The following is a 22,225-nucleotide window of genomic DNA, read 5'->3' on the forward strand; positions in this document are numbered from 1 at the left end:
GGAGGTTGAGGTGAATTTATACCTTGGCGTCGTCGACAATCAACACATAGTACGAGAAACACACGCACACAGGGGTCGGGTTCGGCAACAATCTCGTCGTCGATTGTTCTGGATATCCCGTCGGAAAGGGCGGTTATTGTTCTCTTGGGGGGGAATGTGGAATAGGAGGAAATAATACCGGTGTGTACACATGATCCATCCTACCCTCTGTCATGCAGGTGTGAGAGCACCGCACCGGCACCAGCACCAGCAACCAGCACCAGCAACCAGCACCGACACTATCTTGCCTTGCCTTGCTTTCAGCATCCCGCCGTTCCCTATCATGTGTGTGTCACTTTACCTAGTCTAACTATTCATTCATGACTTAGTAATCCCTAATCATCTGTTAGCGTCGTCGGTGTGTGTGTGTGTGTGTGTGTGTGTGTGCGTATGCGGGATACCTACCCATCTCCAAGTACGCACCCGCATCGTCACTAGTGCTAGTTTTTTTCTTGTTGTTACTTTCTCTTTCTTGCTTGTCACACCCTCCCGCCATATCGCCATCATGGCCTCATTCTTTCAGTTACCGACGTCGGGTGACCCGGTGGTCAAGGAATGCAACCCGGACGGGAACCTCACCGACCAACGCCAGGTCTACTGCAACAAGGTGATACCGTCCGAGGACCGGCTCAAGACGCCGCTGCAGGTGTTCACGCTGGTGTATGGGGCCGTGTGCCTGGGGCTGCCGGTGCTGTACTTTGTGATCAAGCAGTTGGTGGTGTTGGGGAGGGGTTGGAGTCGTCGACGGAGCGGGACAGAGAGGTACGTCTGCCTCCATCACCACCTTGGTTTTGATATCAAGCTAACATGCCCTAATAGGAGCATACCCCCATCAATACCGGGAAGTAAAACCAAGAACAAGTCGAGGTCGTTGACGTCCCTCCCGTCGACGAGCACCACGGAAGCGAAGCTGCTGTCGTCGGTTCAGCATCTTCACTTTCTCGGCGAGGGCGAGGGCGAGGACACTGCTGCCATCTTGGCGGATGGTGGTGGTGGTTTGGGGAGTGAGAATGAGCACCCCTCTCATCACGCTTACATTGTCCCCCTGAGATCACTGGGTTCGACATCCTCTCCCATCAGGACAAAACCCCCCAGGATAGGACCTGGCAACTCGCAGGATAAACCTGTGATTCTCGGCTCTGTCGCCCTGCAGCACATCACAAGAGCTACCCTTCCCAACTGGGTCCGGTACCTGACCAAGCTGATCAAAGATGACTTTTCCGCCTCCGGGGTCGTCATCTCCCTCTCCTCCACTTCCACCACCACCTCCGACAACAACCAAGACGTAGTCATCCTCCACGACCTCCTGACCCGCCTCCAAGAAATCGACATCCCCACCCTCATCACCCTCCCCCACGACTCGGCAGACTCCCAACCCCTCTCCCACGTTGACCTGTCCCTCGTGGCCGGTTTGATCATCCAAAACGCGTGTATCCTCCCCGACGGAACAAGACGTGACTTCTTCCGGAGTTACCCCCTCCGCAGCCTCATGTCCCGCGTTCTTGGGGAGAGGTCCGACCGGCCCTGGTTTTTCGTCGGGTTTTGGGATCGTTGGGATGTCAGGCCCAGCCCGGCGGTGGTGGTGAGGGGGGAGAAGCTGGCCAGGCATTTTGAGGGGGTGTTGGCCCATGGCCCCAACGGGGGAGAAATGGGGAGGAGTGTGAGCGGGTTTGAGGTTTTGAGGAAGCCGGAGACGACGGACTTGCAAAAGGTGTGGATGGGGCAGGGGAAGGGGGTTTATTTTGGAGAAGGGGTAGAAGAGGTGGCGGGGTTGGATTTGGAGGAGATGAAAGATTTTTTGCCGGAGATAGAGGTGTTGTTGGAGGGGGTGGAGGTTGGGGAGGGGGATGACGACAAGGTGGGGGAGGTGGACAGGCATCGGTTGTCGCTGCTTTCCTCTACGGCTGGGAGGGGTGGTGCTGGGCGCGAATATGAGATGCCGGTTTCGTTGGTGGGGTTTTGGGACGGGACGGGGGGGGGAGGAGGTATCGTGTTTGGGGTGTGTGCCGCTTCATGTTGATGCTACTGCTGAGCATTACGAGGCGGTGCTGGCTACGCAGGAGCACCTGAGGGAGTTGGAGATGTTGGAGGTGGTGGATGAGGTGGTTATCAACAAGATTGTTGAGCAGCTCAGGGCTTTTCAGGAGAGTTCTGCCGAGCCGTACTTGGTCAATGCGCTTAATGAGGGGTTGAAGCAGCAAAAGGTTGTTGTTTACAAGGGGCTCGCGACGGGGTTTAGTATCCCGGACAATGCGGCCGAGTTTTGGGGGGTGAGCAGCGAGTTTTTGGTCGAGGGGGAGGAGAAGGTGGGGGTGAGGTTGTACATCTCGCGGAGGTGTCCCTGGGATGTCAGCACCATCCTTCACACCTGGTTTGCCCACCACGGGTTGACCCGCATCGAGCGGTTCGAAGAGGAGCTGAGGTTGGAGAAGGCGTTGGATCCCACCTCGACGGCAGAGGCACCCCTGAGCATCAGGACAGCCATCCAGGGCTCGACCCCGGCCGAAGCCCTCAGCCTGCTGCAGCGACTCCAAACCAGCAAAGTCGAGCACGCCTTCAAGCGGCCCATCCAGGACGACTGCCGGGTTCTCCTCCTCGACGAGACCTCCGTCGCCTCGTGGAACGACGCCCATTCCCGCAAGTATCAAGAGGGGACCATCACCATGGAGCAGCTCCTGCGAAACCGCCTCTCCCACTTTGCCCGCTTGGGCGCGAAAAGACTTCCCTCCCTTGGCAACCTCCTCAAATTGCACGAGCTGATGGAGAACTTGGTCGACCACTGCCTCTTCGTCGGCGACATTGAACCCCTCAACACGATCAACGCGGCCCTCACCCTCGCCTACGACCCTCTGGACTGCCTCCACGACAGCAAGCACGTCGACCCCAACGCCGAGTTTGTCATCCTCCTCTTTCTCTGCGCGCTGCGAAAGTCGGCGCTGGAAGACGTCTACATTGAAGCGACGGACCACTGCCCCGTCTTTTCTCAGCCCGACCAGGCCGCCGTCTTCTCCGAGCTCTGGGTCCTCGGGTCGCAGTGTGAGCTCTACTTTGGCATGCCGCCGCGTGCTTTGGGTCGGATCATCTACGCCCGCCACCGGGAGTTCCTCGCGGCTGACCCGCCGCCGCCGTTGACCAAGGAGCAGAAGGGGTTGATGACGGTGTATGCCAAGCCGGAGCCGTCCACCGGGATCAGGAACATTGACCCTGAGGGGCCGGCGAGGCAGGGGTTTAGTGTGTTCAAGGCCGTGCAGGGGATGAGGAGGGCGACGTCCGAGTTTGGGGCCTTGTCGATTTTTTGCCTGCCGGCCATGTTGGACATTGTGCTGCTGACGTTTTTGGGGAGGGGGTTGTTCATGACGGCGTACATGGGGGAGAAGTATTTGTCGGCGGCGTGTTATGCCTTGTTGATCAGCTTGTTGCTTTCGGCGGGGGTGACGGGTTGGGTGGGGAGTGTGGGAAATTACTACCTCTACAATGTGAGTTTTTTTTTTTTGTTGCTGCTTGTGATGATTTGAGTGGCTGACATATGAGGTGTAGTATGCCTACAACAACATGGTCTTCTTCCACGTTCAGCGTCTTGCTGGCGGGTTTGCGTTGACCTTGCTGGTGGGTGTTGTCGGGACGGTGATTCACATTGTCAAGGTCGGGGTCGCGCCGGCGTTTACGTATTTTGCGTACCTTGTGCTGATCTCGACGTATCTGAACGTGCTGGGAATCATGGCCACCATGCACCAGCACGGCACCCCCCTCACGTCCGGCCGCACCGTCCTCTGGCGCACCCTCCCCCTCCTCTTCATCTCCCCCATCGTGTCGACCTACCTCAACGGCCACGACCTCGAAATCTACCTCTCGGTCGGCTTCGGCTTCTTGATCCTCCTCCTGATCCAATACCGCAGCCTCTGCCACGAGTGGATCAACTGGCTCGACAACGTGCCCAAGTTTACCGAGAAGGACATTCTGACTTGGTACACGACCCGGCTGGAGAAGCAACAGTCATCCGGCAACCAGAGTAGCAGCAGCACCTCGTCGGTGTCTGACTCCCTCTCGGAAAACCCAGACGACTTCAAGAAGCTCGCCCTGCAGGCCTTTCGCGAGACAATCACCCAAGGCAGCACCAACTTTGGCCACCTCAAGAACACGGTTATCACTCCTGACCCTCTGATCAGAAGGGTAGTTAAAGGCCTGCCCTACATCCTCTGGCTCATGAAGAAGGACGCCACCGAAGACAACCAGCCGGCCGAGATGTTTTCTGTCGCCTGGTTCTCGCAGCTTTCCCAGGCTCTGAAGCGTCAGCAGCAGATGGCGCAGGGGTTGAAGGAGCACAGCATCTTCATGCTGTTTCGGTACGGCAAGCTGGATATCGGGCATAATGTGGGCTTGTTTCTGATTTGTCTGATGGATCGGTGGGTGAGCATCGCGATGGCGGCCAACTCGGCGCCGATTGACTACTTTACCACGTTTACGTCGAGGTACGCGATTTGCTTCGCGATCCTGTACTTTTGCGCGAGCGTGATGATGCTGGATAGCATGTTGAGGGAGTACTGGAAGGCAAAGTATGATTTGAGCGACGAAAGGCTGGGGAGCTTGGGGGAGGCGGAGGGCGTGAGTAGGGAGTGGGAGAGGTGAGTACCTTATCTGCCGTGCTCCTGGAGTGAGAAAGAGTGGGAAGCTGACCATGAGATCACAGAAAGCGGAGAGGGCTTTATTTCTCCGCGCTGTTTCGGCTGGTGCGGAGACTGATGCTCATCATGGGTACCGGGACGATGCTTGTTTGGACCCTCGTCGACGATGCGCAGATGCTCGAACTGTACTACATTTACCTGTTGGGCTATTCAGGCGTGATTCTGTTTCAGGTACGTTTCCCCATAGGCGGGACAAGTGTGCAACAACATCCCGAGACCTCGTCTTTTTGTGCATCGTTTAACCGGCTGGGGTGTGTATATATAGTTCAACCGCTGCTTCACCACGGATCCCTCGTCTCACTTGGCGGCTATTCTCGTCTCTGCCATCTTTGGCTTCATCACCGGGTGCATGCTCCACGCTGTCTTTCATGGCAACGGCTTGTTCTTCACCGACGCCATCGCGCTCAACGTTGCCTCACTTACGGCGGCAGCGACGACGACCATTTGGGCCGTGTATGACTTTGGCAGACCCAAATTCAAGGATGGCGAGGGTCGAGTTGACGAGGCTGACACGTTGGTTCAGCCTCGCCTGGGCGCACCCCCCGCCACGTCGGAGAAGACCCACTGGAGGGACCTGCCTGGTACTCCCATCTTCACGCAAGCTACCGCTGGGTTGCCAGAGAGAGTCTTTGCCTTCTTGCAGTCGAGTCTTGACCAGCCCTCGGCGAACTTTGACAAGGCTCCTTGGGCTAGGCAACTGCTTGAGACGACGGTGCAGCTGTGGCAGGACAAGCAGATCCAGGTCAACATGTGCTCCCGCTCGGCGTTTATTGAGGGCGGGTTCGAAGATGCTGTGTCCATCGGCAAGCAGGTTGGTGAGATCCACTACATCGATGTCGCTGGCCTTGGGGAGATGGACTTGGGCAATGAGGCGTGGGAGTTGTTGGCTGCTCAAATCATCGCCGAGGCTACCCTGCATCACATTGCTCGCGCCTCCCTTGGCTTGACTGCCGACCAGGCCATCCAGGCTGAGCATATCCTGTTTGGCACCGAGTCCTTGTCCAAGCGAATCGAGCTTCAGCTTGCTGGCGATGATTACACTAGTCTCCTCATCGTCAAGGAGACGACCCAGCGCATGCTGATGAAGCACCTCTGCTTTGGCGTCGAGATCGACTCTGAGTGGGAGCTCCTGCCACCTGCTGTTCGTGCTTGCATGTTCCAGCGCATGATGGGCGCGGAGCTCTCACCTTCCAACGGTCTTTTAGAATGGCTCAATGAGAGGGGTCTCGACATCTCCTCCGTCAACTTCCAAGTCGAGCTCTGCAACCTCATCTTGAGCAAGACTGAAGAGGTCTTGGGTACTCGCACTCCGCCCAACTATGGCAATGACATCCTCGCCGGCCCTGGCTCAGGCAAGACCAGACAGCCCACTCCCTTCTTTGCCCGCATCATCAATCTCCCCGTCACGCTGGCAAAATGGGTTGGTATCATCTCCGGAGGCGGTTCCCACCTTGAGCGAGAACTCTGGTACAACCTGCGGCACTACCCCTGGATGCGCACACCTCTGATGTACCTTATCACGCTCATCTGGAGAGGATGCCGCTGGGTCAAGAACGCCATCACATCTCTGCTGCTCATCTACCGCCATGCCGCCCTGGTCAACATCTCCCGCCTCGCCAAGAAGGGTGTCTCCAGAACCCTGGTCAAGGACCGCATCACCGCCGAGCTTCGCCGCAAGGTCGTGACTGGTTTTGCGTCCCGACCCGGTGAGAACTCGATGACGTTGGAGGTGTTTGAAGGCGCGCTCAAGACCAAACCGGGAGAGGAGCACAAGCCGCTTGCCACTGCCATCTACGACAACGCCTCTCGTCTCATCACCCGGCGCGATATCTCCAAGAGTGGTGACACTGTCACCACCTACACGTATGGCGACAGCACCAAGTCGCGGTACCCCAGCTGCAAGGTCGTTTCCGACCAGAAGCACACCAAGCAGTGCTTCTACGACAAGAAGGGACGCGTCACCCACGGCACCATGGCCTACGACGGGATCGAGTACTCGTTCCAGTACTTTTACAAGTCCAGCCCCAAAGGCAACCACGAAATCCTCAAAGCCGAGTTCAAGCCGGCCACCGCCAACCACCACCACCACAACAACAACAACTCGTCCTCCGACAGAATGGCCGTCTTTTGGGGCACGCCCCTCCGCGAAGACCTCTCCTCGGAGAAGCTGAACTGGGTTCCTTCGGACCGCGTCTGCCGCGTCGTCAGGACCATCGCCGGGAAGAAGTATGTCACCACAAGCGACTACCAACACCGTCGCGACCCCGTCATGATGACGGTGCTGCTCTCGGAACAAGGGGACAACACCAAAGCAGCAGCAGCAGCAGCAGCAGCAGCCGCAGCCGTCGCCAAGCCCCCCGTCGTCTTCCAGCACGAGGAGCTCTTCCTCCAACGACCCAACGACCACTACTTTGAGAACGACGACCTGCTGATCCACCACCGGGTCGACCACGTCCGGCGGATGGCGCGCTTCTGCGGGCACAGCATGTCGTGGATTTCGGTCCTGAACCCGGCCGCGTGGCTGTACAGACGGCAAAAGACCATCTACCGGCCCGTGCCGACGTGGTGGTTGAGAACCGAGCTCTGGGACCACTGGCGCAAGGGCGGCGGGGTTCTGGACGCGATCGCGGCCTGCTGGATGGACGAGCTCATCCTCCGGGAGGAGCCCTTGCTCAAGAAGTACTGGAGCGCGAGAAACGCTGGTCAGCTGGACAAGGCAAAGGCTGCGCTGGACGGGGCGATTGAGCAGATTGTCAGCGCGATCGAGATTGAGAAGGACGTCTCGGAGGTTTGTCTGCTGCCGATCAAGTACTCGGATTTGTATGCTATGGGGTTGGGGAGGGATGCGAACCAGCTCACTATGAGGCCGGGCGATTGCTTTAGGGACACGCACGAGAGGATATCGGTTATTTTTAATGACATTGGGTGCTGGCCGGATTCCCCCGGGGGGGTGAGCAATTGCAGGAGGGATTTGGTGAATGGGCACAGCACGATCCGGAATCATGTGTTGGCCGAGTCGGCGAATGAGTATGGAATCCCGAGGTTTCAGGTGGAGAAGAGCGTGCAGAGCTTGAAGATGTTGCCGCTGTGGGGGTTGGACGGGAGGACGCCGAATCATGGGGTTATTGACAATCTGCTTGAGTCGGAGGTGGACGCCAAGATTGCTGTGACGGATACCTATCGGGACATTGCCGGCACGTTTGTCCCTTTGATCAAACTTTTTGTCAAGGGGGCGAGGTCGAGGCATATTCCCAAGCAGGATATGATCCACTACAGCAACGCCATGCTGGGCATCTTTGAGTTCTTTGAGCACAAGGACTACAACAAGGCGTGGAAGTCAAGGGAGGTGGCGTCTGCGTGGGTGGAGGCTTGGTTGACAGAGTACGACGACGACAACATTGTTGATCCGAGCTCCTACTTTGAAGTTGAGAAGCCGTCCATGACCGACTTTCGCGCGACGCTCGAGATCTTCTGCTCGTACTTTTTCATCTTTTCGGTCCAGACCCCCGAGGACTGCCCCAAGGTCTTCCAGTCGACACATCACGGCATCAGCAGCCTGTTCGGCATGCTGCTCAAGTACAAGCGGGGGGCCACCTTTGGCATCTGGGACCACGCCATCCTCTGGAGAGAGTGCTGCCTCAACATCTCCCCCGCCCAATCCACCCTCCCGCTTCCCGTCCAGTCCATGCTCCTGTCCGGCATCGGCCTCGCCATGAAGCTGGCCTACTTCCACGCCGACGTCGTCCTGCCGTGCACGCCCGTCTTCAACCCCATCTGGGAGCAAGACCTCGGCACCGACGGCAACCGGCTCTCGCACAAAAAGACGTTTGCCCGCAAGATCGACCCCATCGTCAACGGCGTCAGCAACATGGACGCCTTCAAGCCGGTCGAGCAGGTCGGCACTGACACCCCCACCGTGGTGATGCTGTCAAACGTCCAGTTCATCAAGGACATCAAGACGGCCATCCTGGCCGCCGACGTCATCGTCAACAAGTACGGGTTTGCCGAGTACAAGCTTTTGGTCTACGGGGCGAGAGACAGGGAGCCGGGGTACGACATTGACATGTGCCGGCTGATCGAGTCGTGTGGCCTGACGAACCACGTCACCCTCAAGGGGTTCGGCAAGCCGGACCAGGCGCTGAAGGACGCGTGGCTGTTTATGAACTCGTCGCTTTCGGAGGGGCTGCCGCTTGCCATCGCCGAGGCTGCCCTGGCGGGTGTCCCCATTGTGGCGACGGCTGTCGGCGCGACTGCTTTGGTGCTCACCAACCCGGATGACCCGTCCGTGAGGTACGGCGAGGTTGTCCCGCCTAATGATCCGACTGCTTTGGCCAGGGCGCAGATTGCCATGTTGGCCATGTCTGGTCCCTGGGCCAAGTTCGCGGGTGATGTTGACAAGCGAGGCTCGGTGCCGCCTCATTTGCTCATGCCAGATAACTTGACGACTACGGATGTTAAGTGGCTTACCAAGCGGATGTATGACAAGGCCGAGGACCGGAGGAAGCTGGGGTTGCTCGGGAGGCAGATGGTGCTTAGGGGGTTTCATGGGAAGAGGTACCTTAGGGAGCATGAGCAGATGTATTGGATTCAGTGGCATTTGGCCGGGATGAGGAAGGACAAGGCGCTGTTTGACGCCAGGAGGGTTGGGTGGAAGGGGGAGTTGTGGTTGAAAAGGGGGGAGAAGAAGGATAGCTTGAAAGCGAATAACCAGGGGGGGTTGCAGAGGAAGAAGAGTGCGAGGTGGCAGGAGTTTACCAGTGGGAGGACGCCCTATAGGGGGAAGAGATTGAGCAAGGCACCCAGTAAGCAGCGGGAGGAAAAGGTGGTGGTGACTAGGGTGCAGGATGTGGTGTAAAGATTTTGGGTTTTGAAGTTGTGTATATGTCCTGTGAATGATGGGAAAGCAAAAAAAAAAAAAGTAAAAAAAAGAGTTGTCTATATGGGTTGGACGTAATGTTTGTTTGGGCTGGAGGAAAAGTTATTATCATGCCTTGGCTTCTTCCCTTTGTTCATGGTGTGCTTTTGTTAATGATTAAATTGCTTATATAGATTTATGGCCTTAACTTGTAGTCGCTAGTTTGTTAATGATATTCCATCAACTGAAGATACCCCCCGCCCCCTGATACATGAACGCGAGGTTCGACTGCAGGTTCATCCTCCTTCCATCTCCGTCTCGGTGAGAATCCAAGACCCAAATCCTGCTCCCTGACATCCTTGAAACTCCCATCATCCCTCTCTGTCCTGGTCATCCCTCTGTCGTGATTTCTCCCCGCGGACTGCGAGCGGCCGACAACTTCCAAAACCTTGGCCGTTCAAACCTCACTCATTGTGTCAGCAAATACGACCTTGGGTCAGGGATACGACACTGAACCACGGATCTGGGATGACGGGGCGTGGGATATATACCTCGCGCGGTCTCAACTCACTCACCCCCACGCTTTCTCTCCCCCCATCATCACATGGACCCGACATCTCGGACTCTTTTGCTTCTGGAAGGTTTTGACAAATCAAAAATCGGGAACACGACATCGTTGTCTGAGGCTCAAGTGACTGGTTTACTGATGTATGCGACGTCAGCCTGCGCCACCAAGTGTTGGGGTGATGAACCAGAGTTCAGGCTGAGCTCACTGTTACACGGGGATTTAGGCCGGTCTGGTTCTAGAGGAAGTGGATGATGTTTCAAGGCTTGACTGGTTGGTTCCCGTGATTTGGGGACGTAACGTTGTCCTGGAAAAGCTTGTTTCCTGATCTCGTGTGCTCAGTATGAGGGCGTAGTTTGGTTTGTGGCACCTGAAGAGTGTCATTCCAGAGAGCCCTAGAGACCGGGCAGTTATGTCCGCCAACATACCCGGGGAAATGGTTAGAAGATTTTCAACTAGGTGATGTTGATATTTACTTACCTATATCATCTTGGATGGTGCTATAAGGAATGTATCTAGGATATGATGCTATTCTTTCGACAGTATTCTCATTTCTTGCTGGAAGTTTTTGGAATCGTTGGACATTTACCCACAGTTTCGTCAAGCTCCTACCTGCTTAGAGCAGCTATTCATCACCCATGATGATGACCTACTGCTCGGACTCGTTGAACCATCAATATCCACTGTTCTAAGATCTCGTCCACGGATGGTTTCGGTCTGTCGGTGTAGTCGGTGTGAGACAGACAGTTGATGAAGTGTTCAGATGTCTGGCTCTCATCCCATCCTCAAAGCTGACTCCGAGACTAGTCTACACCTTCGTGATCATATGAGCTGTCATTCCGGATACTAACGGCCAAAAGGAACCCTTCCAAATGTTGGATGACGCCATTCTCACGACGGGACCTCCGGATTGCTTGACTGATGGAGCGTGGGCCGAGCATCAGCCATGCTCACCGAGATTTTGCAGTGCTGCTCATCGATATTCTATGGCTTTCACATTTCTGACAATCACGATTCATGTAAGCTGGGACTTGTCAGGTTCGGCATGACACTCGGACTGTGATGCTTGTTACAGATCATGTGAAGCGTACGAGTAAAGGGCAGGCTTCGAATGCCGCTGATATTGTGGTGATCTTTCTGTTTGGAACCCCGCGGGTCTCGAGCATAAGTAGGAGCACAACCCTCGGCCCTGGAGGAATTGTTTCACTCACACTCACACTCACACTCACACTCGCATTCACACCCACATTCACATTCACACTCAAAACCCAAGACTAGTTCCACTCAGTCAAGTCCTCAAGATGAAGTTCCTCGGCATCACCACTCTTCTCCTCCCCGCCACCGCACTGGCTCAAGGTGTCGTGTTCACACGCCAAATCATTGCCACTGGCGATGGGTGCAACTCAGCCACCATCCGCCCCGTTTTCAGCGCCGACAACAGGTCCGTGGAGGTCACACTTGACCGCTTCTTCGCCCAGCTCCCCATCCCCCGCGAGACCTTCTGCTCTCTCGACTTCCGCGTAACGCACCCCGTCGGCCGTAGCACCGTCAACGCTGTCGCCACGCTCATCGGCGATGTCTCGTTGCCAGAGGCGGGTGTTTCCGCCTTTGTGCAGCGCAACTACGTGATCTCCCCAACCACCGTGGGACGTCCCACTGGCGAGACCGACCCTCCCGCGCTCGAGTTTGTCGGACCTACCGCTGTTGGCTTCAACGAGGTGGACCGGTTCACCTACAGCCAGAGCTTCACCGCCACCCAGGACCGCACCGTCAGCATCAAGCTCAATGACGCCCGGCTTCGCCTTCAGCAGTCTACCGGGGATGAGGGGTTTATCCGCCAGTCCGTGTTCATCCTTGACATTCACGATCAGTCTTCGTCTTGAGGAAGTAGGTTGTTGTTGATGGTTTGATGTTTCGGGAGGAGGGTTTGCAGTGGAAGAGGATGGGCACCGTATGGAAACAAAGTTCTTTGGCTTAGCTTTTCTTACTTTCCTTACTTTCATTTACGCTCTTTATATATCTTATGTTTCTATCAACAGACCTCGTAGTCTTCTTACAATAAACCCCTTGCAAGGAAACTGTATCTGGTTGCGTCAGCGATTATCTCTGTTTTCCACAAGAAGCATGGTTGGTCAGAAATTCATCGATCCGGGAGGATTCTGGCATCCTCGAATTAGCATTTTTCCGACGTTTAGGAGGCGGACGATGCATTCGAAGCATTCCACAACCTCCGAGACCTTCCGTAGCCCCACAAAAAAACTCCTTTCCTCCAGTCGATCAACTGCTTTTCGCTGATGTCTTGAAGCCAAACATGTCTTGAAGCCAAACAAGTCTTGGCCTGCTTTGCTACACCAATTGCCAGCCTTCCGGACAGAGCACAGCATAATTAGCGCAGCCACCGCCTAGGCTGGTTTATTTCATGATCCTCGGCGGTTGCTGTAGGCATTAGCAGAAGGCTGGCTCCCTATCAGCAGCATTTTGGAAGTCAAATATTGCGGGATTTTCATAGCTTGTTTTTCCTTGAAAATACACATCATCTACCTTCTCCATGATGTCGCGGATAGCTCAACTATACTCGTCTCTGTCTCTGCCGTACTGATGCTGCATGTGGTCGATCACGGGGGCTGAAGAACAGTAGCCTCCCTACGTGGAAGCACCTACCCGCGTCCATCCCGCGCTTTTCCACAGCAAAGGTGCTGTCTACATCAGAGGAGCCCGCCGCTCCCACCACTTCGTCATTGCTCCGTTTGTCCCATCCTTCTCATCCCATCCATACCGCCATCAACATGGCATCCATAACTCCGTTGCAAAAGCTCTCCATTTTCCAGCACAAAACCACCAGCCCTATCGACAGCAAGGCGATGAATGATGCCTTTGGATTGTTCTCATTCTTACCTGCAGAACTGCGGGTCAAAATTTGGAGGACCTCTCTCCAGCGCCAACGAATCATCCAGGTGGTGCTCACACCACTCCACGAAGCCAAAAGCCGCTACGTCATCGAGAGCAACATCGACACGCCAAATGGCGAGGAGTTCATCGCTGAAGTTGGCGGTGTCAAAACCATCAGCAAGCTGATGCGCGTCAACAGGGAAGCTAGGCACGAAGCACTGCTGTTCTATCGCGTACACCTTCCTTGCAGATTCATCAAACCCTGGGAGATCAAAGCCCAACCAGTCGCCCACCCCCGTGGGGTCCTTTACTTCAACCCTGAACACGACTTCCTCCACATTTTCCACACCAAAGGCAACGACGGGGAGAACCCGGCTTCTCTTGTGACGCCGTCGAATTTCCTCTACCATCTCAAAACAACTCATGACCGCCGACATGTCGGCTTGCTCAACCTCGCACTTGACAGAGACCCAGCCAAGGCGGACTGGAGGGCCGGCGCGGTGCGGTTTGACGCCTCTTTTGAGGCGTCCAAGCTTGTTCCAAAAGTCAGGAAGGCCTTGAAACAAACACTTGCCCAACTGAGGGAGGTTTTCTTCGTTTTCCGCACGCCTGTCGTCCGAGATGGCGACCGGCCTGACGAGGATCAGTTCGGATTGCTTCATGATAGCCCTCTGCCCATCTGGTCAGCGTCCCCTGGCTTTGAGCGTATCGCCCACGATCCGCGCCCTGGTGTCCTTGATGCTCTGAGAGAGAACGCAAGCTTCTACTGGTTTGGTCTCGACAGCACGCTCAACGACTGGAATCGCCTTCTCGATGTGCTCGGGGTGCCGTCGTTGGGGTCGAACCCGCCTCCACGGACTCGGTATTCGTGCGGCTTGACATACTCGGTCGACAGCGCTCTGACGTGGGAGTCTTTTGTGAGGGAGGCAGTGCCAAAGCCGCAGAACTACGTGTTTGATGTCGAGACGGCGCAGAACTATCTCAGTTTGCAGCAGAAGAGAGCTGGGGGTGCGAGTGCTGCTGGGTGGATGCCGACGTTCGGGTTCTGGTTGTTCCGGTTGCCCGAGGGGATTGAGCATATCTCTCGGTTTCACAACAGTTATCATGATGGTCAGGGCCGTCTGCTGCTGCGCCAGCCTATGCCGGACCTGACAAAGGTTTGGCCGGAGCTGCTGGTTTCGAATTTGTAGCGGTAAGCTGTGAGTTGAGTGAAGCCGAGCACGTCTTACATTATTGCTCAGTTTGTTCAATTCGCGAGGAGAACATCACAGTTCCAAAGCAAATTTAGGCCTTGGTGTGTTTGTCATACGTGCTGATGGAATGGCGTCTGATGTGACACCTGATAAGGTTAGGGTTAGGTTCTGATTTCAAGTCTGATGGATGTCTTGTTGAAGGTGGCGGTAAACTTTCGCCCGTTATGATCCTTTTCCGCAACGCTTCTCCAACTCCGTTATCGACTCTTGTCCGCCCTCATCGAGCGCACCCTCGGCTGTCAAGCATTCATCATGGCCCGTCCTAAGCCAAGAGCCACGGGCTGCCAGGCTCTCATGACCTGGACTCGATTTTCCCTGCCGCCCAAAACAATTTTGGCCAACATGGCTTACAACCGACGGCGATGTAACAACCCCGAAGACAGAAAAAGACAGGTCTGAGCTTCCTGTGCGATATGGCGCTGCGAGCAAATTTTATCCTTTTTGTTATTCCGGCACCTACCTGTTGCCATATGTGGGCCTTGAACTTAGCCCGAGCAGGTATTCGAAACGCCTCCAGGTGCCGTGGTTTCGTCATCTGTGTGGTTTCCATGGTTGCGGATGTGTGACAAGGGCTGTAATATCAGGGCTTGGAACTTCATGGTTCAATTCAGGCTTATAATCTTCAATGGCCTCGAAGGTCTGTGATACCGAGAAGAAGAAGGAAATACAGTCTTGATGATCCTGAACGCGTATTTTATCCTCCCTTGCCTGGCCCGTGCCCTTGTTGGCATCAGGCCGCTGCCAAGTCCTCCGATATCTTACAGAGCCAGTGGGCTTCCTTTGATAACCATCATGCCTTCTGATTGTCTGCCTCACTTTGACGACTGGTTCACAACGTGTAGTTACCCCTCCTTGCGGTGGTATCGACAGTGTTGTTGGTGGTGGTTGCGAGTGGTTGGCTTTTGCCGTGTGACAGGATGGCGGGCTACTCTAAACTTAATCCAAGCCAAATGGAAAGCCAAAGAGCAACCATTGTGGTCTCTCCGGATTAGGGCTTGTATTTCACTCTCTTTTTGTAGCTTCTCTTTTCCCTGTTAAAATTTCACCATTCGTCACTCTTCTCACCACCTTTTGCCTCACTTTGCGCGCCAGTGATCATTGCCGCTGTCCCACAGCCATTCATGTTGCAGAAAACCCGGACTACGCCGAGCATGTCAGTCAACACCGGAAATGCGCGCAGCAAACCATTTCAACAGCTTCTGTGACGCCACGATTGAGTTCCACCTCGATCAGAGAGCCTGCCTCGAAGGAAGGATCGAATGGCAGCGATGTCGAATAGATGCCCTGGAGGAAGAAAAGAGGTAAACGCCACGGATGTACGAATCCGGCACGGATAAGAGGTGGATGCACATCATCGTCGGCATATATGTTATGGGATTCAAGACTCCCCATTCATTCCTCTGCGTGTCTTCATCTCAAGTGGAAAGAGCTAGCTGATATAAGGTACGTATAGCCACGTTCACTCTGGAGAGCTCAGAGAGGCAAAACAAGAGAAGGATTACGACGAGGGAGAGATGGGTAGGTGGAAGGAGTTGAGAGGCCTGTGATTGGAACTGCTGGGACTGGGCGGCTGCGTACCTTAGTAGGTAAGGTATGGAAGAGGCTCAGGTGATTTGCTGGCGGTTTACAAGCTCAGCTTCTTTCGGGAGTGATATCAATCCGTGCTGTTTGGGGCTGGATGACATGCAGGATACCTGGTATCCAGGGTGAAGCGGTTGCAATCCTGTTGGTGATGTGTTGGGTGCTAGCGGTGCAACTTTGTGCCTTGGCTCAGGTATTTCTGTGATACGTTGGCCGACAGAAACATGTCCCAGCGACCCACGATGTTTTGATTGATACCATCGAGGTTGAATTCGAGGTGATCAGTCCTCTTGATTTGCTTGGTCGACACGTCTCATCCGAGCACTCACAAAGCCATGAGGCCATTCAGAGATTCAATCACAACCCCCATGCCAAGGCAGTGTGTCGCACCAACATCGAACGCGCCTCACTCGATAGCGCCTTTCCCCGGCCTTGGCATCACCCCCTTGCCCGTCTCTTCAGGAATGGTAAGAAGCAAGGGTTCAATGCGAGATTTCTTGGCTTTTAAACAAGACAAAATAACTCCCATTCCTACCCCATCTTTTCCTCTCTCCACTCTCACCTTTTCTCTTGTCTCTCAGCCTACCGGGCACCCTTCAAAATGGCCACCCCGACAACCTACGCCCAGTTCACGCCCCCGGCATCATGCGGCATCGGTAAGGACCTCTACGCAGTAGAAAAGACCTGCTGGGTGTATGACCCCCGCCCCTCACCCACCGTCACAGTCAGTCCCCCAAAAGTGCCCGAGTGCACTGCCGTCCAGCTGGGAGACCCCTACGACAGATACAACCCAGACTGCTACGCCGCCTGGTCCTTCCGCCCCGGCGGCGCCACCGGCGTGAGCTACGTCGGCTGCCCAGTCAGCTACACCGTCGCCACCTCCACAACCTGGCACCCGTTTTGGAGGACAGTCGACGGCACAAGCACCCGGGCGATCGACGTCGTGGAGAAAATCGTTCACTGCTGTCCTGAAGGTGGCGTCAAGTTCACGTACTTTGACGAAGGGGGTAGAAGCAGCACGTTTGTGCACGAGGGGATCACCTGGAGGGCGGATGCGTATCTCATGCCGCGGTGCAGGGGGACCGCGAGGGGGGAGAGGAGGACGGTCACCTTGACCGAGTACACCGATACTCAGGGGTGGGAGAAGAAGAAGCGGGACGTGGGTTTGCGGACGGAGGTGTGGGAGGGGGATAAGGAGGTTTGGGCTGGGCAGGAGAGTTATTACGCGACTTACTTTGCGGATGGGCACACTTGTTATGGGAATTGTACAAAGTATTGGCTGGAGAGCTATACCTCTCCGGTTTATGTGCCCACGACCAAGGTGGAGGAGAGTGAGGTGGTCACGACGACCACTCCGGATAGAGATGACGCTACTACTACTGCTGCTGGTGGCGGCACTGTCACTGTGACGATTCCTCCTACTACTGGGCCGGGGACTGGTGGGTTGTTACCGACTCCTACACAATCTAATCAGGTACCCGTGCCTGCGGGCGGAGTGGTGGGTAGAGGCAGCGTGAGAGCTGGGCTGTTGGTGGGTTTGATGGGGGTTGTTGTTGGTCTTGTGATTTAGGAAACGGTGTGAATAAAGGAGGCGCCTTCCAAGACCCTTCGTAATGATTGATCGGAGGCTGACGCCGCTACCCAACAACTTGAGATGGTATCAGAGTTCTTTGATTTGTTATGATAAGGCATTATACATTGTATTTCATGGTGCTTTATGGTCTGTGCTGCTGGTACACCGCAGGAGCTCAACGGGGTCTGTGTTCTGTGTGCCATGGTGATGCGCCGGCAATTCCTGAGGGCCCCAGCCAGCGTTGTTGTAATGTGTCCATGTCGCCACTTTGTGGTCCGCTGATTTCTGATCGACATGTTCAGGGGTAGAATTGGTATGCGGCTTGGAACTTGGAATAGCAGATTTGTTGCGGTTTCGTCTCAGTAGCCAGACTATGGCAATGCCTGACGCACATAGCAGTGCGATGCAGCCTATCACGCCGCCTACAATGGCGCCAGTGTTGTTTGGCTGGGTGTTCCCGTCACTTTTCGTGTTAGACTGGCTCGTCCTTTCATTTGAAGAGGTCGGAAACCCCGGATCGGAAGTCGACGAGTCAACCAGCGTAGGAAGAATAGCGGAGCTAGCCGACGTCGACGTATCTTGAAGCAGTCTAGTCATAGACGTAGTCGAAATGGTAGTGGTTTCACCTCTTGTCGTGAACGCGAAATAGTTGTCGGTACTGGGACCCTTCCCGCATGCCAGATAGGTAAATGGACCAACGTGTTAGGGAGAGTAAGCAGCGCTGTAGAGCAAAATGGCGCCGAGGCACCAGAGCTACATCAACGAAATCGTTAGCTCTGTGTAGGGCAAAAGCAGTGCAGGCAGAACAAACCAAGTAAATGTTGTCAGAGCAGCGTTGGTAAACCCGCATCCTCTCGAACAGCCATTTTTGTCAACACAGCTGCCTGCCAGGCCGCAGTCAGTGGCTGAGATGACAGAGGTCGGACAGAAACCCCAGAGGTCGTGGATCAAATCGACGCGGCAATCGAAACCAGTGTTGGCTGTCCGAATGCTCGAGGGGTCGCTTGTTGAGAAAAGGGTGAAGTATTTGGTGACCAGAACGGTTCCCTGCCTTTTCTGCTGGATGAGGGTTGTTGCATTCGTGTGGTGTGAGAAGAACGACGCGTGGCTTAACCCGTTGAAAGCGTGAAAGCAAGGTATGGTCAGAAGAGGGATGGCCATTGCAAACGAGGCTGTAGATTTGACAAAGAAAACATGATGAGAAAGAAGGGGTAGGTGGGTAGGCAGAATAGGTATTAGAGGCGGCGACGAAAGATTGGTGAAGATTTGTATAGGTACCCGAACGGCGATGCTCAACCAACGATGATCATCTACATCTGTCTGATGTTGGCGAAGGTCTCGAGCGTCTACTTGCATCTTGACCTCCTGGCACAAGGATAGGCCTGTGGTCGAGTCAAGTGTTGGGTGTAACCCTTGACGTCTCAGCAAATCAGGGGACGTTCTGAATCCCGACAGAATGGTATCGGCGTTTAGCTGTGACATCCACCTCAACACAGGGGAAATCTTGCCATTGCTTATATCTCGCTCGGAGTAAGTGCAAACAAGAAGCGGGGCATATGCACAAAGGCGCCTTTCCCATTGCTTTTGAACAGTCAGTTGCGACCTCTTCCCCTTCTGCCCAAAAAAATGCTTCGACATTCCACCCACAGTTCGGACATGACGCGGCGAGCTCTCATCTTCATCTTGCCCGCAGGCGGGCTATTGCTTTTGGCCCTCACTCTTTGGCTCGGCCGAGAGCAGATATCAAGCATACCGCGTCCGTCCTTCTGGCGCCCTTCAAAGACGATTTCAACGCTTCCAATGGAGCCAGCATCGGCCTCAAGCTCCGCCACATCAGTTCCAACAGCGGCAACAATAACCACTGCAACACCACAAGCCTCTGACATTCTACCACAAGGATCAAAAGCGGCCTACGTCGACGCCATCATGAACCCAGAAGCTACAACCTTACCTCGACTGCATTGCCCCCAACCCGACACATCACGCTACGATTATCTCGTCGCACCGGAAAACGCAGAGACAGACTCAATCCGATACTTCATAGCACTCGATCTTCGACAATGTGCATCGCTTCTTCCCCGACTCTTGGGGAGCGTCATCGAGGCAATTCGATTTCTAGGTCCACAAACCTGCGCCTTGTCCATCATCGAGGGGAATTCGGACGACGGTACCGGGGAGGTCCTGGCTGCCTTACGACCCGAGTTGGATGCTTTGACAACCACCTATTACTCCAAGACGAGCGACATCAACCCAAAAAAGGGGGACCGAATCCAAAAGCTTGCTCAACTGGGGAATATGGCTCTTCAGCCGCTGGTAGACGACACCGAGGCCGTCAAGTTCTCCGCTAAGAACACAACCATTGTCTCTTTGAACGATGTGGCAATCTGTTTGGAAGATATTCTTGAGCTCTTACATCAGAAGCGCATACTCGGTGCCGACATGATGTGCGCTATGGACTGGACCTATGTTGGCCCAGACCCAACTTTTTACGATGTTTGGATAGCGCGAGGGATGAACGGAGACTCCTTCTTTGAGATTCCGCCAGATGGAAATTGGAACTCGGCCTGGAATCTCTTTTGGAACAATCCAAGCGCCCAGCAACGTTTGCTTTCGCACCAACCATTTCAGGTATTTTCCTGCTGGAACGGAGCCGCGGCGTTTACAGCGACACCCATCATGGATCGAACCATTGCATTTCGAGCCCATAGGGAGGGCGAATGTCTTCAGGGTGAGCCACAGTTGCTCTGCAAAGACATGTGGTTCCACGGCTACGGAAAGATTGCTGTTGTTCCTGCCGTCAACCTCGAGTACTCGAACGAGGATGGCAAACGGATCAAAGAGGCAAAAGGCTATGTTTCCCGCTGGACCAGCACGCCTGGACACCGGGACGAACCTATCGAGTGGCAACTTGAACCACCTGAGAAGGTCAAGTGCATACCAAAGTACGAGAATCAGTTCTTTGAAGCCTGGAACTCGACACAGTCTGGAACCTGATTTTCTTTCAACACGAGACCAGGACCTGATTCCTTGGCATGGATTGTGGCTCGTTCCTGCAGGGGCCGTGTTTGCGGGTCTCTGACAGGCTCCGTGCAACACCAGCGAGTTCGTGATTCGCCAACCAAAGGATTGGTAAATTATGCCCAGGCAGCAGCTAGCAGAGTGCCCACAGGATTTAATGCAAAGGTACAATTTAAACATCAGGTCCTTTTGAACCCCTAGCTCCCGACGCCGCGGCTCCTCGATTCTCACCATCGAAATGGCAGAAATGGCTGAGACGACGACGACGACGACCGACCCGGCGACGGGGTCGGCACCAACGCCAACACCTACAGAAGCACCCGCGGCAGCATCTACAACAGCACCTGCACCAGTACCGACACAAGCATCAGACCCAGCACAGTCAACGCCACATTTTGCTCCAGGCCATTTCGTGCCTGCTCCGCTGAACGCGCCGCCACAATATGTGTCGCCGAGGTCTTATCGGATCACCAAGTTGGCTGGCAGGATATTTTCAATTATTTGCTGCATCGTCGCCATAGGTATTTCGGCCGGCCTGATGGCTGATTCAAGAACTGATGGCGTTTATGGCTTTTACGGCATCATCATCATACCGTCGGTGAGCTGGATCTGATGCCCATGTCGACAACATCGACACGTACTGACAGCTCACAGACCGTCGTCTGCATGGTTTGGGACGTTGCCGAAATCATCTGCATCATGAAGCGTGAGGGCAACAGGGGCATCCACCCCGGCGCCATTGTTGGTGTCGACCTGATCCTCTGGCTTGGCCTGGTCTTTTTGACCCTCTTGACCGTTACACTCTCGGCGACACATGCAGAACGGCACATTGAGGGGTATTACGAAACATGGGACTCTGAAACTAGGAGATGGACATCGTCTATCGACCTCGATTCGCCCGAAATGAGGGCTCTTGTGAGAAAAATCAGTGGTCTCTCACAGACATTATCTGCCTTTGTTGTCTTCTTGACGTAAGTTTATTCATCCTTGCCGTTGGTGTGTGAGGGATGCATCCCTTCTGACAAGACTCATGGAATGTAGTCTGACGCACCTTGGCCTTTTTATCATTGGGTGTATCGAGACGAATTATCGAAACAGGCGGCCGAGGATTGTCTATGTGATGGCACCGCCTCCAACGAATGCATACGCTCCTGCCGCTCCTCCGGGCGTGTTGCCTGCACCGTATGGAGCTCCGATGATGCGAACTCCTCCTCAAGTGATACCTATGATGCCAATCCAGCCTGTGCCCGTGCATGTGCCTGTCCGGGAGACAAAGCCGGTTGTTGCGCAGCAGGAGAGATATGCTTGAGAGGGGTTTATGTGGTGTTTACCGGGTGGATTAATCGTAATGTTTAGTAGTTTTTTGTGTTGGAATAAATCAGCTTAATGTCTGCAGTCCCGTGGTGGTCACTAAGGTAGCTATCTGCATTTGCGGTAGCTCCAATGGTTAGTACGCCTTCGGCGTCAGGGGGCGTCTCCTTGAGCGCATGCATGTGACTGGTGAGCACGATTGGGAATACTCCCTCACATTACGTAATTTTTTAATATCTCCACGAGAGACTCGCCATGTTGTATATCTGAATTTAAAGGGCGGTACCTAGTTGTTGAATTGTCAGGGCGGTAAATTCAAGGGTATCACGTGACTGGCAGAGCAGGGTATTAGGGTTATCAGGGTCCGGGCGTCGCCCGACCAATTTCGAGCAGGACATCGAACAACTGCAGCTTAATCAACACATTGCCCGCCCTACAGTTTCTCATGCTCCAATTGTA

General features: G+C 54.7%; 7 protein-coding genes across 7 annotated transcripts; 6 read left to right on the forward strand and 1 right to left on the reverse strand.

Moving 5' to 3' along the window:
* Positions 1-544: 544 nt before the first annotated feature.
* Positions 545-9,576, forward strand: QC762_0063370 (uncharacterized protein; the record flags this gene model as incomplete). The annotated part of the gene is made up of 6 exons (XM_062883641.1): positions 545-801; positions 859-2,038; positions 2,073-3,515; positions 3,577-4,661; positions 4,727-4,892; positions 4,987-9,576. 6 exons carry the CDS (start codon positions 545-547, stop codon positions 9,574-9,576), a joined length of 8,721 nt encoding a protein of 2,906 aa, XP_062743199.1.
* A 1,866-nt stretch (positions 9,577-11,442) lies between these two features.
* QC762_402185 (uncharacterized protein) lies at positions 11,443-12,024 on the forward strand (the record flags this gene model as incomplete). Its single annotated transcript, XM_062889670.1, has 1 exon — positions 11,443-12,024. One exon carries the CDS (start codon positions 11,443-11,445, stop codon positions 12,022-12,024), a length of 582 nt encoding a protein of 193 aa, XP_062743200.1.
* Positions 12,025-12,927: 903 nt separating this feature from the next.
* Positions 12,928-14,220, forward strand: QC762_402180 (uncharacterized protein; the record flags this gene model as incomplete). The annotated part of the gene is made up of 1 exon (XM_062889669.1): positions 12,928-14,220. One exon carries the CDS (start codon positions 12,928-12,930, stop codon positions 14,218-14,220), a length of 1,293 nt encoding a protein of 430 aa, XP_062743201.1.
* A 2,245-nt stretch (positions 14,221-16,465) lies between these two features.
* QC762_402170 (uncharacterized protein) lies at positions 16,466-17,434 on the forward strand (the record flags this gene model as incomplete). Its single annotated transcript, XM_062889668.1, has 1 exon — positions 16,466-17,434. One exon carries the CDS (start codon positions 16,466-16,468, stop codon positions 17,432-17,434), a length of 969 nt encoding a protein of 322 aa, XP_062743202.1.
* A 135-nt stretch (positions 17,435-17,569) lies between these two features.
* QC762_402165 (uncharacterized protein) lies at positions 17,570-18,956 on the reverse strand (the record flags this gene model as incomplete). Its single annotated transcript, XM_062889667.1, has 3 exons — positions 18,249-18,956; positions 18,137-18,190; positions 17,570-18,095 (listed from the first exon to the last, which is right to left on the reverse strand). The coding sequence occupies exons 1-3, from the start codon at positions 18,917-18,919 to the stop codon at positions 17,570-17,572; spliced, it is 1,251 nt and encodes a 416-aa protein (XP_062743203.1). The 5' UTR covers positions 18,920-18,956.
* A 407-nt stretch (positions 18,957-19,363) lies between these two features.
* On the forward strand, positions 19,364-20,431 carry QC762_402160 (uncharacterized protein; the record flags this gene model as incomplete). The annotated part of the gene is made up of 1 exon (XM_062889666.1): positions 19,364-20,431. The coding sequence occupies one exon, from the start codon at positions 19,364-19,366 to the stop codon at positions 20,429-20,431; it is 1,068 nt and encodes a 355-aa protein (XP_062743204.1).
* A 262-nt stretch (positions 20,432-20,693) lies between these two features.
* Positions 20,694-21,856, forward strand: QC762_402150 (uncharacterized protein; the record flags this gene model as incomplete). Its single annotated transcript, XM_062889665.1, has 3 exons — positions 20,694-21,053; positions 21,110-21,426; positions 21,497-21,856. 3 exons carry the CDS (start codon positions 20,694-20,696, stop codon positions 21,762-21,764), a joined length of 945 nt encoding a protein of 314 aa, XP_062743205.1. The 3' UTR covers positions 21,765-21,856.
* Between the last annotated feature and the right edge of the window lie 369 nt (positions 21,857-22,225).

The sequence above is a fragment of the Podospora pseudocomata genome, chromosome 4, assembly GCF_035222375.1.
Source record: "Podospora pseudocomata strain CBS 415.72m chromosome 4, whole genome shotgun sequence".
Classification (NCBI taxonomy): Eukaryota; Fungi; Ascomycota; class Sordariomycetes; order Sordariales; family Podosporaceae; genus Podospora; species Podospora pseudocomata.